A 15,784-nucleotide genomic window follows, 5' to 3' on the forward strand; every position below is an offset into this window, starting at 1 on the left:
GTTCAGTGGCATTAAGTACATTCACACTGTTGTGCAACCATCACCACCATCCATCCATAGAACTCTTCCGTCATCCCAGACTGAACTCTGTACTCATTAACCATTAACACCCAATTCCTTCCCCCACCCCAAGCCCCTGGCAACCACCATTCTACTTTTTCTCCATGAATTTGACTACTTTAAGTATCTCATATAAATGGAATCATACTGAAGGGCAGGAAAAATAATTTTCTCTCTACCCTTCTGAGTTTTTGGCTGAGACCCCTGTATTAAAAGACATATTAACAAGAGAAAAACAGAGCTTATTAACATGTATACCTCATATAACCAGGGGAGATACTTGGGAAGAATGAATAAATCCCAGAGGAAGCCCAAGCCACCACTTTATTTTTTTTTAAAGATTTTATTTATTTATTTGAGAGAGAGAGAATGAGAGAGAGCACATGAGAGGGAAGAGGGTCAGAGGGAGAAGCAGACTCCCTGCTGAGCAGGGAGCCCGATGTGGGACTCGATCCCGGGACTCCATGATCATGACCTGAGCCGAAGGCAGTCGCTTAACCAACTGAGCCACCCAGGCGCCCCCCAAGCCACCACTTTAAATACCATCTTCAGTATAAACAAAGGAAGATGTTGGGGTGGGGGCGTTGGGGGAAGCCAGTTATGGGAGGTTACCAGGAAAAGCACAGTAAACAAGGGTAAGGTTTGTTTTGTACATTTAAATCAGTGTGTCTTCTCCATTTATAAGATTTCTTGTGATTTGGTCATCTTTCTTTGGCTGGTATAAAGAGGGAGACACCATTACAGATGCAGATTTCTTTTCTAAATGTAAATTTCCCTTACAAAAAGGTAACTTCTATTGTGTTTTCAGAGCTTCTCCTGTGTCTTCTGTTTGTGGAAATAATCATTTCAAAACAACCCTGATGCCCAAGAGGCATACTTTGTGGTAGCTTATTCTACTACCCATATTCTTGCCTTTGAAAGGTCTTCAGTTTTCATATCCTGAAGCTCAGCTGGTAGCTTTTTCCATATCTCATTGAACCAGTCCTTAATCTTTTTTTTTTTTTTAAGATTTTATTTATTTATTTGACAGAGAGAGACACAGCGAGAGAGGGAACACAAGCAGTGGGAGTGGGAGAGGGCGAAGCAGGCTTCCCGCTGAGCGGGGAGCACGATGTGGGGCTCGATCCCAGCACCCTGGGATCATGACCTGAGCCGAAGGCAGATGCTTAAGGACTGAGCCACCCAGGCGCCCCAGTCCTTAATCCTGAGACTAGGTCAATTAAGTTAAAGAGCTGTACCTCATTTCAGAAGGTGATGTTTCAGGTGAGCTTCCAAAGTTAGGCCTAAATGGTGCAATCAGTAGGGATTTAATAAGAGGCATTTCTAGAGGCACCTGGGTGGCTCAATCAGTTAAGCGTAAGACTCTTGGTTTTTGGCTCAGGTGGTGATCTCAGGGTCCTGAGATGGAGTCCCAAGTAGGGGCTGCACTCAGAGTCTGCTTGAGGTCATCTCTCCCTCTCCCTCTGCCCCTTCTGCTTGTGCTCGCACTCTCTCTCTCAAATAAATAAATAAATCTTAAAAAAATATTAAGAGACATCTATGGAAACAAAGGAAAAACAAAAGTTAATGGAATAGACTATAAACTGAGTTTTGGGGTCCAGAGGGCAGTTAGTCAAGAAGATTTCTAGATGTTGGGCTTGAAGCATCTTCAGAGTGAGGAGAGGCAGTGGTAATCATAGATTCTCCTGGGTTGCAGTTTGAATGTCTCTGGTGATGTCATCAGGTGTCTGGTGTTCCAGTGAACTTTGTGGTTTGGCCCACATAACAAGGCATGAAGGCTGTCCATACATGAGCTGTTGTGATTTCTGTGGAGTTTACATCAAGTCACCCAACTTCAGCTTTCAGGGTTTTGGGAAAACGACAGTTTTTGTTCTTATTGATCCCAAGTCAGAAGGGTGGGAGAAAATTGAAAATCTCCATATCTATTGGAGAAAACTAGAAGATTTGAAGATCCAGTCCAGTTTGCAGGTAGATAACAAAACCTCAATGAACAGTACTAAAATTTGATATCCCCAAAAGTATGCCACTGAAAATTATTTTTCCTCCTCTCCCTGCCCCCTTACAGTATTTGTCCTTTTTGTGACTGGCTTATCACTTAGCATAATGTCTTCAAGTTTCAACCATATTGGAGCATGTTAGAATTTCATTCCTTTTAAAGGATGAACAATATTTCATTGTATGTATACACAACTTTTACCTATTGATGGACATGTGGATTGTTGCTACCTTTTGCTGTTCTGAGTGTAACTGCTGTGAACACTGGTGTGCAAATATCTGTTCAAGTCTCTGCTTTCAATTCTTCTGCATATATATTGTTAATAGATAAACTGAAGCAAATCGAAATTTTTAAGAATTGGAGCAACCATCAGTTTGGATCTGGGAGATCCTAACCACTGCCAGGAACTAGAGGAAAGACTTCTATACGGAAGATGCCAAGCAAAGCAAGGAAATTATTTGATTGGTTACTGCTTCACCAGGTACCTTATTTGGGAAAGCCTAGGTGGCTGTTTGCCATTGTATATTCTTAGGTCTCCATGTTTTAACCTTGAGGCATCTACAGGCTTAGGTTTGGGTTTGCTTATGTAGGCTGCCCAGGCATTAGGGACACCTCAGTCTAATGGCCTCCTTTGTTTAATGAATTTAAAAATAGCCAGAAGTGGAATTCACTCAACTCTTAAGATTGTGTTTAAATTATATATCCTATAATAAGGAATATGCTCCTCTAATGAAGACAATCTACTAAAACTGCAGTTTCCCCAGGCCAATAGGAACGTCTCAAACAGTGAAGCTTGAGTTGTATGTTTTTTTTTAAATGTTTATTTATTCGAGAGAGAGAGAGAGAGAGAGAGAGAGGCAGAGGGAGAAGCAGGCTCCCCGCCTAGCAGGGAGCCCGATGCGGGACTCGATCCCAGGACCCTGGGATCATGACCTGAGCCAAAGGCAGACGCTTAACCATCTGAGCCACCCAGGCGCCCCTGCCTGTTTTTTTTTTTTTTTACCATGAGACCAGACCGCTCAAAACACGAAAGACAAGAACTGTGTAATCTATTTTTGTGACATTCCAAAGCTGTTAATACTGTCCTTTGCATATTGTGGTATTAATATTTGAAAGTACAGTTCTAACATATAATGTACGGTATACTAGCGGATTATTAATTCATTAACAAACACCAGCTTTTGAGTCTCTTATAATGGACTAAAAAGACATTTTTCCCAAAGAAAGCAGCTTCGCATCTTCTCTTCCCCTCCTTAAACTCCTCCACCACATACAATAAAGAAATAACTGATTATAAAGTGTCAAGTTGGATGTCTGGCAGGGGCAGGACATGATACAGTAACTTTTCTAAGAGATCACACAGTTGCACCCCCAGCATGCAGAAATTACCAGTTGGAGGGCTGGGGGCTGAAAGAACGTTCTTCTGAGCTCAGGTGTTGCTGGACCGACTTTATCCAGCCCAGAGCGTCCTCAAGGCCCCTGTGGATTGTTCCTAGGATCTGAGAGACGGCGGATTAGGTCACAAGCCGGCAGCCGGCTCGCGCTCAGCCTGGCCGCTGGCCTTGCTGCCTTCCACTGCCCGGGACCGTTTTCTGTTCTTTGTGCGAACCGGAGAGCCAGGAACGCAACAGCCGCCGGAGCCGGACGCCCTGCTCGCGGCCCGCAGATGCACCTGGCGCGGCGCCGCCTCGGTCCAACAGTCTCGGCCCCCGGCGAGCCAGGCCGGGTCGCAGCCGCGCGCCAGCGGGGGTCGTGGCGGGGACACTGGTCTCCTCCAAGGTTCGGAGGGACTCCTCCAAAATGGCTTCGGGGCATGCGCCACAGCGGCCGTTAGGAGACGCAAAACCGACGCCTCGCAGCCTGGAGCCTGGAGGCACAGGGCTGTCCGGCTGCAGATTAGGGCGGACGGCGGGAGCGCCCGCGGCGCAGGTGTGGGCGCCGCAGGTGTGGCCGCGGGCGGGTAACGTCACGCAGCGAGGTAGTGCGTGCGGGGGCGTCAGGGGCGGGGCCTGAAGTCAAATACAGTGGTGGTCGCGGGCCAGCACCCTAGTGTTCGCTGCGCTTTGCCTTCCCCGCTGGTGTGCTCTTTCGGGGGTAAGACGTGCTGGGACCGGGTACTCATGCGCTATGAGAACTGTGACATTACGTCGCTTTGGGGGGGCGGTGAGATACGATTTAGTAACTCCTCTAAGTTGGTGATTGACATGTTGTGTACATTTTAGGCTGAGAACCAAAATTTAAATTCAAGTCCATCAGTGAACTGGATATCGGAAGTGTTTTTAGCTTCTCAGTTACTTCGGGCATTTTTTTTTTCTCCTTGAAATTTCATTTTGATCATGGATGAGGAAGTGATTGAAAATCAATTTGGGGGTGCCTGCTGTCTCATGGGGTAGAGCATGCGATTCTTGATCTCATGGTCATGAATTAAAGTCCGACGTTGGTGGTGGAGCCTGATTTAAAAAATGATGAAGCAGATAATAAATTTGAGAGAGGGCTTTGATGAAATAGTCGTAATTCATAGGATTGTTCAGATTGTATCAAACCTAGCAGGAAAAGGGAAGAAGGGGTGTTAACTGCATTTAGCTAGGTTTGTCCTGGTGAAAAGTGACTTGGGCTTTCTGAGCCTGTTTTATCTGAATCCATGCTTATTAAGCAAATTCTGTTGATTAGATGATAACAGGTAAAGAGAAGGGAGGAAGCTTGCTCTGTCCCTTGTTGATCTAGGCAACTATTGCATCCAGTCTCCTTTATAAAAAACCATATTTACAGTTGGGTCATTGCTGATTCATAGAGCTTGAAGGGATACATTGGCTTCTTTGTTTCAAGAAAACTTGAACTTGGAAACAAAATGGAAGAAAACAAACAGGTAATGCTGCTTTTCTTTTAAACCTGCTTGTATGACTCTCAAGAAGTATCCCTGAGATGGATTGTGAGGTAGTTAAAAGTAAAATTTCATCAAATTTGGCTCCTAGCATTTCTTGGTGTTGGATGGGATCGAACAAGGATATACATAGATAAAATTCCATATTTGTATATGAAGTGAAAAAAGTATCAGTTATTTTAAGTAGCAAAATCTACTTTAAAAATACTCAAGTGGTATTTTAGTAGTGTTAATGTGCTTTTGGATCTGCGACGATTTTGTTCACTAAAGATGCTGAATTGAGGAGGTGTGGGGTGAGGCCTGAGATTCTGCATTTCAAGGAAATCCAGGTAAGGAGGACCAATGGGAACCACATTTGGAGTGTGTGCTGTCCAATAGGTAGCCACATGCTACACGTGGTTACTGAACACTTAAAAATGCCTTATTAAGACTTAAATAAAAGGAAGTCTTTAGTCAGGACTACCACCACAAGAGCATTGCAGTAGGGGAGAGATGGTGAAAACCCCCATTTTCAACTGCTGGGGATTTATAGCCATGAGCAGAAGGGCTGAGCGGATGGAAGAGACCACAAGAGTTTTGGGTTTTAAGCAGAATTTAATAGATTCTTTTTTTTTTTTTTTAAGATTTTATTTATTTGACAGAGAGAGACACAGCGAGAGACGGAACACAAGCAGGGGGAGTGGGAGAGGGAGAGGGAGAAGCAGGCTTCCTGCCGAGCAGGGAGCCCGATGCGGGGCTCGATCCCAGGACCCTGAGATCATGACCTGAGCTGAAGGCAGACGCTTAACGACTGAGCCACCCAGGCACCCAATAGGATTCTTAATAAGGCAGCTCAGGGGGATCAGATTATTAAGGGGTGATGGCAAGGAATTTGATCAGATTATGAGATTAAGGGTGGGGAATTCTCTAAATTGACTTAGTAGGATTCTTGCTCAACTGGCCTAAGCAGGCCCAAGACAGGATGGTGTCCAGGTCAAGGCCTAATCAGAAGACGGCTTAGAGGAGCCTGACTTTAGTTTCCTCAAGGAGTCTCAATCTCCTGCCTACCTGTATTCCAGTCTTTGGCAGTTCATTAAAGGTCCCTTGTGGCTAGGAGACTTAGACTTGTTAAATGCATTAGTAGTTTTCCCTTCAGCTGACTCTAAGCCCTCAGAAGCATAAAGCCAGATTATCACTTAATAAAAGATAAAAGACCCGTGGAGGCTTGGATGAACCGTGGAGGAAATGCAGTACCACTGGGTGATTTTTTTTTTTTTTTTTGGACAGAGGTGGTTGAAAGGCCAATGGATTTTACCAAGTAATTGGGAAATGAAGCTGGTTTTTTTTCTTAATTCCTGAAGTTGCACATGATTTGTTTCAGTGCAACAGTATGGATAATTGTGAAGTTCCCAGCAAGAAAGTGATTGAGTTCAAACCACCAGTGTATGAACAGAGATACTACTTTGTTAAAAACTTAGTGAATCGACATGGACTCAGGAAGGTAAGTATCTTTCCAAACACTGAAGACTGTCTTATCAACTGTTTAGTCAAAAAATACAAGAGGGCGCCTGGGTGGCTCAGTTGGTTAAGCGACTGCCTTCGGCTCAGGTCATGATCCTGGAGTCCCTGGATTGAGTCCCGCATCGGGCTCCCTGCTGAGCAGGGAGTCTGCTTCTCCCTCTGACCCTGCCCCCATCTCATGTGCTTTCTCTCTCATTCTCTCTGTCTCTCAAATAAATAAATAAAAAATCTTTAAAAAAAAAATACAAGAAAAACTTAAGGATTTGGCAAGTGAGCAGAGACTATTTGAAGATGTGTTGCAAGGAAGGGAAGGGATTAGCGCAACAGGGAGAACACTGACCATAAGATCTGCATGCACCAATAGTTGGGGAAAAGGGGAAAAAGGTTTTTCTCTAGAGTAAACAACTGATCTGTGGGGGAGTGGGATGACAGTGGTGTGATTGGAGAGTATAATGTGTTAATCTAAGGCTATCCTGTTTTCCGGGAGGGGGCCTTAAATACAGGCTGCTTCTGTCTTCAGACTGAGGGCAGGGTAAAGTTCAGGGGTCTGTGGGAAGGAGAAGTTTTTTTTTTTTGAGATTTTATTTATTTGAGAGAGAGCACATGAGAGGGGGGAGGGTCAGAGGGAGAAGCAGACTCCCTGCTGAGCAGGGAGCTCGATGCGGGACTCGATCCCGGGACTCCAGGATCATGACCTGAGCCGAAGGCAGTCGCCCAACCAACTGAGCCACCCAGGCGCCCGGAAGGAGAAGTTTGAGCTAAATTTTGGTTAACAAGAAATTGGGTATACTATGTAAAAAACAGTTTAAAACTTCCTAAGGCTGTAGTTGGCTTTTGGACTAGGTTTTTTAAAGTTTTTATTTTAGAGTGAGAGCACAAGCCGGAGGGGAGAGGCAAAGGGAGAAGCAGACTCCTGGCTGAGCAGGGAGCCCGATGTGGGACTCGATCCCAGGACCCTGGGATCATGACCTGAGCTGAAGGCAGATGCTTAACCAACCGAGCCACCCAGGCGCCCCAGACTAGGTTTTTTTTTTTGAGGCTATGTAACCCTTCTCCCACTGTCCCATAAATATGCCAGCTTCAGAAAGGAAAATTACTGCTTGTGGCTAAGGGTGTAATATTGTGGTAGATTGCAAGGTTTACCTAAAATATTGAAGGTAAAAAAATGAAGCACATCTGAGGAAAAATTGGATTGAATATAGGTTGAATGTGCCTATTGCTAGGGTATAGTTATATTCCCTTTTTCCAGAGGGGAATTTTTTTTGGAAGCAACTTAGTAAATGCTATAATTGGTTTTCTGATGGAGTGAATTTTGAGGTAAACTTTAGTCTGTTTCAGATTTAACACTTTGTGCATCTTAGGATAATATGGTATCTTTCATGTTTGAGTATCCAAAAATAGTTAAAATCTGCAGGTACCCCCTTAATTAAGGCTGGATTAGAGCCAGTTAGCTACCCTGGAAGCTGATTTAGGATATCTTTGGGATTGGGGGCCGTTAAACTTAAATCTTAATTTTCTTTTCCTCCTAAAGTGGGAATCAAATTTAGGTGATAGCGGTTAATGAAGACTTTAGTGCACAGTTAAGAAATCCATTTAAGAATACATACAAATGTACATTAGGGGATTAGATTAACAACACTGAATATAAATCCCTAAAACATTGGTCAAGATCAGGCGCCCTTGTGTTAAGTTAGAAGCTGCTCAGAGGTTCAAAGTTTTGTTTTATAGGGTACCTGCCTACCATGTGGGATTTTCGGGGCGCCAGACCCTGAGGGTGCTCTGGGTGCCAGGTACACACCTGAATTCCTTTCTTACAGTCCAAACACTAACAGCTTATTTCCCGCCCACTCCTCCCTTAAGTTTCAGACTAATTTCCTTTTTGTGTACTTTTTTTCTACCAAAAAGATCTTGACATAATTATATGGTAATTCTGATAACCACTTACACTCTAAAAGTTTTTGGTCCTATTTGATTTCTGGCAGTAATGTCTTCAATGTTCTGTTTCACCCGTAGATTGCAGACTTGGGCTTCGGTGATGCCACACTTTTATGGATGCTGAAATATCACCGCTGTGTTCAGTATCTTGTTGGAGTAGATGTTGCTGCCAGACCCTTTGAATGGGGAGGGTAAGACCAAGTTTCTGAAAGTATTGTGCATTAATCTAAAACGAGTAGCACTATGAGGAAGTGTCGTTTTATACAGCTTATTTTAAAAGATTGGCACTGAGAGCCTCAATCAAGCTCACTGAATGACTGTGCCATAACATTGTGAATGATACAGTAGTTTTTCCTACCAACGTAGAAAGTATAGCCTGTTAAATTATAGTAGACAAAGCATTGCAGATTCAATTTTCAATGGCAAAACGCTGGACACCAGGAGAACTCATTAGAGGATCGAAATTGCCCCAGACCTCTTTAATTTAAGCCCGAGCAGCTCTCCAGTCTCATATATATTGACTTGCAGATTTTTTTCAGGACTGTTTTCCTTCTTTTTTTTTTTTTTTTTTTAAAGATTTTATTTATTTATTTGACAGAGAGCTAGAGAGCACAAGTAGGCAGAGTGGCAGGCAGAGGGAGAGGGAGAAGCAGGCTCTCTGCTGAGCAGGGAGCCGGACATGGGGCTCGATCCCAGGACCCTGGGATCATGACCTGAGCCGAAGGCAGCCGCTTAACCGACTGAGCCACCCAGGCGCCCCAGGACTGTTTTTCTTCTAAAGAAAGTTAATCAGTGATCCAAAGGGAGCTGGAAGACCAAAAGTATTAAATGGCGAGAGCATCGGCAGTATTCAATCTTGTTCTCATTGGCCAATAATCTATGAGGAAGTTAACCCTATGACCTCGTGCTTACTACCTCAAGTCATGGAAAACTCATTTAGGTAGACACTGATCAGAGGATCAGATCATCAGAATTCTATAGCTGGTGAGATTCTGAATAGATTATAGTGTTAATTTCCCTTCTGTTTTTGCAGGGGTAGGTTGTCTCCAGGAGTGGGGGGTTACATCGTTCCTCGGGAACTAGATTTGACCATAACCTTGTACCGTGGTTCTGCTGTACAAAAAGACTCCCGTTTGTGTGGATTTGACTTGATAACATGTATTGAATTGTAAGTATTAAAACTGATTCTTACTGTATAAATTTATTAGAAAAATCTGATTTAGTTCTCAGTAAATTGAGTGTCCTAACTAGATTTAAGTTGTAATCAAATTTATTTGTAAAGCAAGTTGACGGGATTGACTTTAATTTCAGATTTACAGATGGAGGAGCTGCAAAATAGCACCAGGAATATCCTGTATCCAGACTCACCTCTTAAAGTTTTCCTCATTTTTTAAGGATTTTGAGTGCAAGAGACCTCAAGAGCACCAGGAAGAGCATGAGCCGGGTGGAGGGGCAGAGGCAGAGGGAGAAGCAGGCTCCCCGCTGAGCAGGGAGCCCGACAGGACACAGGGCTGGATCCCAGGGACCTGAGCTAAAGGTAGTCGCTTAACCATGGAGCCCACCCAGGCGCCCCTACTTTTTAAACACAGTATTTTTGAGCAGGGACGCCTGGATGGCTCAGTTAAGCGTCTGCCTTCGACTCAGGTCATGATCCCAGGGTCCTGGGATGGAGCCCCATATTGGGCTCCTTGCTCAGCAGGGAGCCTGCTTCTCCCTCTGCCTCTGCTGCTCCCCCTGCTTGTGCTCATGCGTCCTTTCTCTGACAAATCTTTATATTTGAGCACAGGTACATTTCTGTGGAATTTAACACATGTAGTTTAATGTAACTTACAGTCAAGGCACAGAACCGTTCCATTAACCCCCAAACAAACTCGGGCCGACCCCTTTGTGGCCACACCTTTCTCTCACCCCCAGCCAGCATCATCCATTTTGCAGCATTGTTTTTGAGAACACTATAAAATTATCTAATTTCTTGGCAGTTTGTTCCTTATTCCTGAGTATTCCTTTGTATGGTGTGCCACCTTTTCAAGCATTTAAGGCTATTTGGGTTTCCAGTGTGGAGTTATTATGAATAGAACTGATACCATTCATGGAACAGGTTTTGCATGAACACAAGTTTCATTTAACCCTGGGAGTGGGATTATTGGGTCATATGATTTTTCTGATTCAGATTTTTGCTCTTTTTTCCTCCATTGTCTTAACGCTTATGCATTGATTTTTTTTTCTTCTAATGTGTGAATTTAAAGCAATAAATTTCACTCGGGGTAAGTGCATTATAGCTCTAACTATACATGTTTTGATGTGTAGTATTTGCACTGATACTGCAAAGAAGCCAAATTGAAGCTCCTGAGTCATTTACCTATGTGTGTTCCTCTTACTGGTCTGAACGGTTATGTTTCCCTCCCATCACCATCCTGCTGAGCTGTAGTGGTTATGGGGAGATATATGTGCACATTTGCCCTAAAAATCATGTCAGTTGTGTCTTTAGAAACTTTTTTCGGGGCGCTTGGGTGGCTCGGTCGTTAAGCGTCTGCCTTCGGCTTAGGTCATGCGAGCCCCATGTCGGGCTCCCTGCTTGGCGGGGAGCCTGCTTCTCCCTCTCCCACTCCCCCTGCTTGTGTTCCCTCTCTTGCTCGCTCTCTCTCTGTCAAATAAATAAAGATCTTAAAAAAAAAACCCACAACATTTTTCAGGCATATACTCTGTGTCAAATTGCTTCTCCTGTTCCTCTTTAAGGCAAAGATAAAAGTGGATTAGATTAACATATAGCATCAGGATAGAAATGGCTCACTGGGTCTAGTGGACGCCTGTACTGGGGGAGTTGATCTGGTCCTTGGATGTGGGGTGAGAATCTACTGGGATCTGATGCTGAAACCCACAACTTTTGTGAGGCATGTGTTCTAGTCTCATAGCACTGCACGCCTCCTGGGGAGCTTATACTTATGCTCATACTTTTTAGTTACCAACAGCGAGGCCCAGAGAGCCCTGAAAGAGGGGGCAACGTGGTCCAAGGGCAGGGTGAGTATTTAGGAATAGTTGGTTTTAGGTCATGTAAGTACCGTTACAAAGATTCAGAAGGGATAAATGTAGAGATTGTTTTGCTAAATCAACTAGGAAAATAATTGCATTGTCTTTCCCATTGACCATTTCAGGATAGAACACTTAGATTCTGAAGATCTGGCCAAGTTTCCTGAAGTTGTATTTGGGTACTTTTCTCCGGGTATGGTTGTCATCAGCACACCAAACTCTGAATTCAATCCCCTGTTTCCAGCATCTACCTTTAGAGATCCAGATCACAGATTTGAGTGGAACAGAACGCAGTTTCAGACGTGGTGAGTTCATAAATGTTTTTGTGAATTTTGTGGTGGGGTTGAGGGGGTGGGGGGAGATTACCCCACAGGAAGTCAATCTTGATACCTGTACCTGACTGAAGTTTTTTATCCTAATAAAGTTTCCCAAAATTCAGCTTGGTATTTAATAAAAGGGATCACCATATTTGGGCAAAATAAATGGAAGTTTTTGGTCTCAGGCAGCTAAGCAAAGTGGGGCACCAGGTATCTTTTTTTTTTTTTTTTTAAAGATTTTATTTATTTATTTGACAGAGAGAGAGACAGCGAGAGCAGGAACACAAGCAGGGGGAGTGGGAGAGGGGGAAGCAGGCTTCCCGCCAAGCAGGGAGCCTGATGTGGGACTCGATCCCAGGACCCTGGGATCATGACCTGAGCTGAAGGCAGACGCTTAACGACTGAGCCACCCAGGCGCCCGGCACCAGGTATCTTCTGATATGATGTCAGGAGTAGGAGTATTGGTGTGGAGATGAAACAAAACAGGAAGGGGGTGTGTATAGGGCAGTGAGGGTGAGCCTTATGCCCTGACACAAGTGTTCCTTGACAGATGGACAGATGGTCATGTTTCTGTCATGATTGCAAACCCAAATAGGAGTTTGTAGCCATTGTGGTCTCCTTTCTCATGCCTGCACTCTGTGCTCCATAACTTTCCCTTTCTCCATATTTTTGTGATTACCTGGAAACTTGACTCAGGACCCTAAAGCCCCTCAGAAGTAAGCAAACCCTGTGTGGCATTATGTGTTGCTGTAAGAATTTGCAAGTTGGGAAGCATTTTAGCTCATTGTATTTTCTGTTATACTGGAGATTTTTAATTTAACCATACCTTTCAAAAATGCATTTCTTTTGATTTTAGGGCTTTGGATGTGGCAAAACTGTACAATTACTCCGTAGAGTTCACTGGTGTGGGGGATCCACCAGCAGGAGCTGAGCATGTTGGATACTGTACCCAGATAGGGGTCTTCCAGAAAAACATAGCAAAGGCGACTGAATCGAGCATTTCAGAGCCAGAGGAACACGTTCCAGAGGAACACATTTATGAAGTTGTGAGTATTCTTTGAGGTAGTGACCAGGGTAAGTAAGAAGCGCGTGGGTTAGGCTGGTGAACTCTGTAGGGGTCCCCACTGTAGAGATAAATGTAAATGAGCTTAGAATCCTTCATGCCCACAACTGCCTTCAGGGTTGGTCTATCTACTTAGCCCTGGAGACCACCTGGCCTTTTGCCATGTCTCAAAGCACATTACAGAGAAAGATCAGAAGTCCTGGAAAGCCTCCAAGCTGATGTGCCAGTGACCCCCTATTGTAATTTGTTAGGATCAGCAGCACTTCCTCCATAGCGTGGCTCAGGAAATGAGTATTGCAGCTGAACCTCCAAGCTTCTCAGGCCCTTTGGGTTTCAGGAGGTATGGTGAAGAATAAGCACGTTGCCCTCCTAAGCATTTCTCTAATGTCATGTAGGAACATTGAGTTGGTATGAATTGGTGGAAAGCTGGCTTTGATCATTAGAATTTTTTTTTTAAAGATTTTAAAAGATTTTATTTATTTATTTGACAGAGAGAGACACAGAGAGGGAGCACAAGCAGGGGGAGCTGGAGAGGGAGAAGCAGGCTTCCCGCTGAGGAGGGAGCCCCATGCGGGGCTCGATCCCAGGACCCTGGGATCATGGCCTGAGCTGAAGGCAGACGCTTAACGACTGAGCCACCCAGGCGCCCCGATCATTAGAATTTTTAAAGCATATCAGATAGTTAATGACTGTGCTTGTGGCTTGATTCCCATTATATGGTGGCATGCATGGTAGTAGGATTTGATATGTATAGTTAATACACAGTTAATAATGTAAGAAGTTACTAATGAAGTGAAACCTCTTCCAATTTTTCCTTCAGGTTTACACCACCTCATACCCGAGTTTACAGCAAAGCAAATACTTCCGGCTTACTCTGAGTAGTGAGTCGGTCAAAGCAATCGGCTTAATGAAAAGCAGGTTTCTCCGGGGTCTGAGGAAAAGGGAGGGTGATCGAGTGGTACCACTTGGCAGTTGTACCCCACAGTTTGGATTAACAGAAGCTCAAAGGGCCGAAATAGACCAGTCCCCCAAACCTTACAGTGTGGGAGAGAAGTTCTACGTACCCCTGGAAAGACTCATTATTTATCCGAAGGTGAACCACTTGGTGGCAGGTAGTATGGAGAAGCTGAGAACAATACTTGCTGAGGGACTTCGACTGAATGGAGATCAAAGTGCGGTGCAGGTGGAGTTGGTTGATTACCAAACACAACGCCTCTTTGATGAGCATTTAATCAGCCCTGTGCTGGAGTCATAAGTTTAGGCAACTTGGTTTTGAATTTCTCTAACCTTGTTTTTCATATGCTTTTTGCAGGGTGGTGGAGAGGGTTCATAATGCGTTTGTTCATGTTTCTGTTAGACCCAGTTGGATGTGACTTTAAACATTCTTAAAGCAAATTGGATTGTCAAAATAAAACCTTTTCCCAGGGAATAAGTTTCAAAAGTTTCTAGGATTCTCTACCTCCTTTGGGCTAAATGCTCACCTGTACTGTAATATTTGCCTAAAACATACAGGAAATAATTGAAGATAAAAGCAGCCTCATCCCTGGCAGCTTACTGGGTGGAATTGGGGTTATTGTACCAGTTGAGAATGAACAGCTTCACCCTGGGGGGGAAAACTGGTTTAAATGAGAGACCTGAGTATAGAGGTTAGCTGAGACGCTGACCTCTGCCACTAAAGGGACCTATTCATCTGCCTTCCTGTTCTGATGTACCTCAGGGATGAAGGTGTTTTTGAGTTTGTTTTTTTTTTTTTTTAAAGATTTTATTTATTTATTCATGAGAGACAGAGAGAGAGAGAGAGGCAGAGGGAGAAGCAGGCTCCCAAGGAGCAGGGAGCCTGATGCGGGACTCGATCCCAGGACCCTGGGATCATGACGTGAGCCGAAGGCAGATGCTTAACCATCTGAGCCACCCAGGCGCCCTGTTTTTGAGTTTGTTACCACTTGAATATTGCAAATCCTATTCCAAGGAGAAAGAGCAAAGAAAGGGACAGGGCATGTGCTAGCTTTCTGGTAAGGCTGGTTCTACACCACTGTTCTGCTCCTTATTGAGCAGATGGAAGGATCACCTTACCACTCGAAAGCTGGGAGTTGTAGTTTCTCCTGAGCTGATGTGTGCCCAGTTCATGTCCTCCCAGGAAGGAACAAGGAGCGAAGGACCGTTGGCCACTTGCCAGTCTGCCACAGCTGTCATAGCCTCACTAACCAGGGGCAGGCTGGCTGTGGGGTGTTGGTGCCTAGGAAAGGCCTCTTGGGGTCATAGTTCCCAAGTTTTTTTGAAGGGTTGGTTAATAAGTAGAAAGTGGATTTGAAGAGGAGGGTCGGGAAAGAAGGGACTCAAGAATAGAATCTGATCACATAGTCTCTTGTTAACCAACTCTTCAGTCCCTCCACCCCCACCTTTCTAGACTGATTTTTCCATCTTGAATGCATAGGACCTGTAAGACATACTCTTGCTACACTGCCCCCATCCCCCCAACAAAAGGCCCCTGTCTTTCTAGGCTTCTGCATGACTTCTGCATATGGCTTCCTTCTCATCTGTTAGAGCCAAGGTTTCAAGCCCAAGCCCAAGTCCACCTGGCCTGTTGTCCTCCAGGCTAATTGATTACTTTGTTCAAGCTTCATCCCTTCCTGAGAACCTTTTCATATGATAGCTCTGGGTGATGGAGCTACTGTGTTTCCCATGTCTCTGGCGACATCAGGATCTACATCCTTTATTTGTCTTCACCCTCTATTTTGTTTTTTTTTTTTTTTTAAGATTTTATTTATTTATTTGACAGAGAGAGAGACAGCGAGAGCAGGAACACAAGCAGGGGGAGTGGGAGAGGGGGAAGCAGGCTTCCCGCGGAGCAAGGAGCCCGATGCGGGACTCGATCCCAGGACCCTGAGATCATTACCTGAGCCGAAGGCAGACTCTCAACGACTGAGCCACCCAGGCGCCCTTCACCCTCTATTTTGATACAGACCTTTGTACATGGAAAGGTTCATTAATGGTCTAAGCCAGGT

At 44.5% G+C, this 15,784-nt stretch overlaps 1 protein-coding gene across 6 annotated transcripts; it reads left to right on the plus strand.

Annotated features, from left to right (window-relative positions):
- The first annotated feature begins 792 nt into the window (after positions 1-792).
- HENMT1 (HEN methyltransferase 1) lies at positions 793-14,364 on the plus strand. Of its 6 annotated transcripts, none has more exons than XM_025872589.2 (8): positions 4,081-4,150; positions 4,826-4,922; positions 6,298-6,417; positions 8,451-8,563; positions 9,406-9,540; positions 11,525-11,704; positions 12,573-12,762; positions 13,600-14,363. In XM_025872589.2, exons 2-8 carry the CDS (start codon positions 4,905-4,907, stop codon positions 14,032-14,034), a joined length of 1,191 nt encoding a protein of 396 aa, XP_025728374.1. In that variant the 5' UTR covers positions 4,081-4,150; positions 4,826-4,904; the 3' UTR covers positions 14,035-14,363. The 6 variants fall into 6 exon arrangements, with proteins under 6 accessions (XP_073752310.1, XP_073752311.1, XP_073752313.1 ...); XM_025872591.2 differs by lacking the exon at positions 4,081-4,150 and adding an exon at positions 5,208-5,266 and having other exon boundaries at positions 4,862-4,922; XM_073896209.1 differs by lacking the exons at positions 4,081-4,150; positions 4,826-4,922 and adding an exon at positions 793-4,000 and having other exon boundaries at positions 13,600-14,364.
- The last annotated feature ends 1,420 nt before the right edge of the window (positions 14,365-15,784 follow it).

The sequence above is a fragment of the Callorhinus ursinus genome, unplaced genomic scaffold, assembly GCF_003265705.2.
Source record: "Callorhinus ursinus isolate GAN/ISIS: 27379988/994484 unplaced genomic scaffold, GSC_fseal_2.0 scaffold9, whole genome shotgun sequence".
Taxonomy (NCBI): domain Eukaryota; kingdom Metazoa; phylum Chordata; class Mammalia; order Carnivora; family Otariidae; genus Callorhinus; species Callorhinus ursinus.

Bases quoted from the DNA above. Each gene is read 5' to 3' on its own strand.
- HENMT1 (XM_073896209.1), top strand. From the start codon at position 3,857: ATGGCTTCGGGGCATGCGCCACAGCGGCCGTTAGGAGACGCAAAACCG. The intron at 6,418-8,450 runs GTAAGTATCTTT...TTTCACCCGTAG, and splicing joins ATCGACATGGACTCAGGAAG to ATTGCAGACTTGGGCTTCGG. The intron at 9,541-11,524 runs GTAAGTATTAAA...TGACCATTTCAG, and splicing joins TTGATAACATGTATTGAATT to GATAGAACACTTAGATTCTG.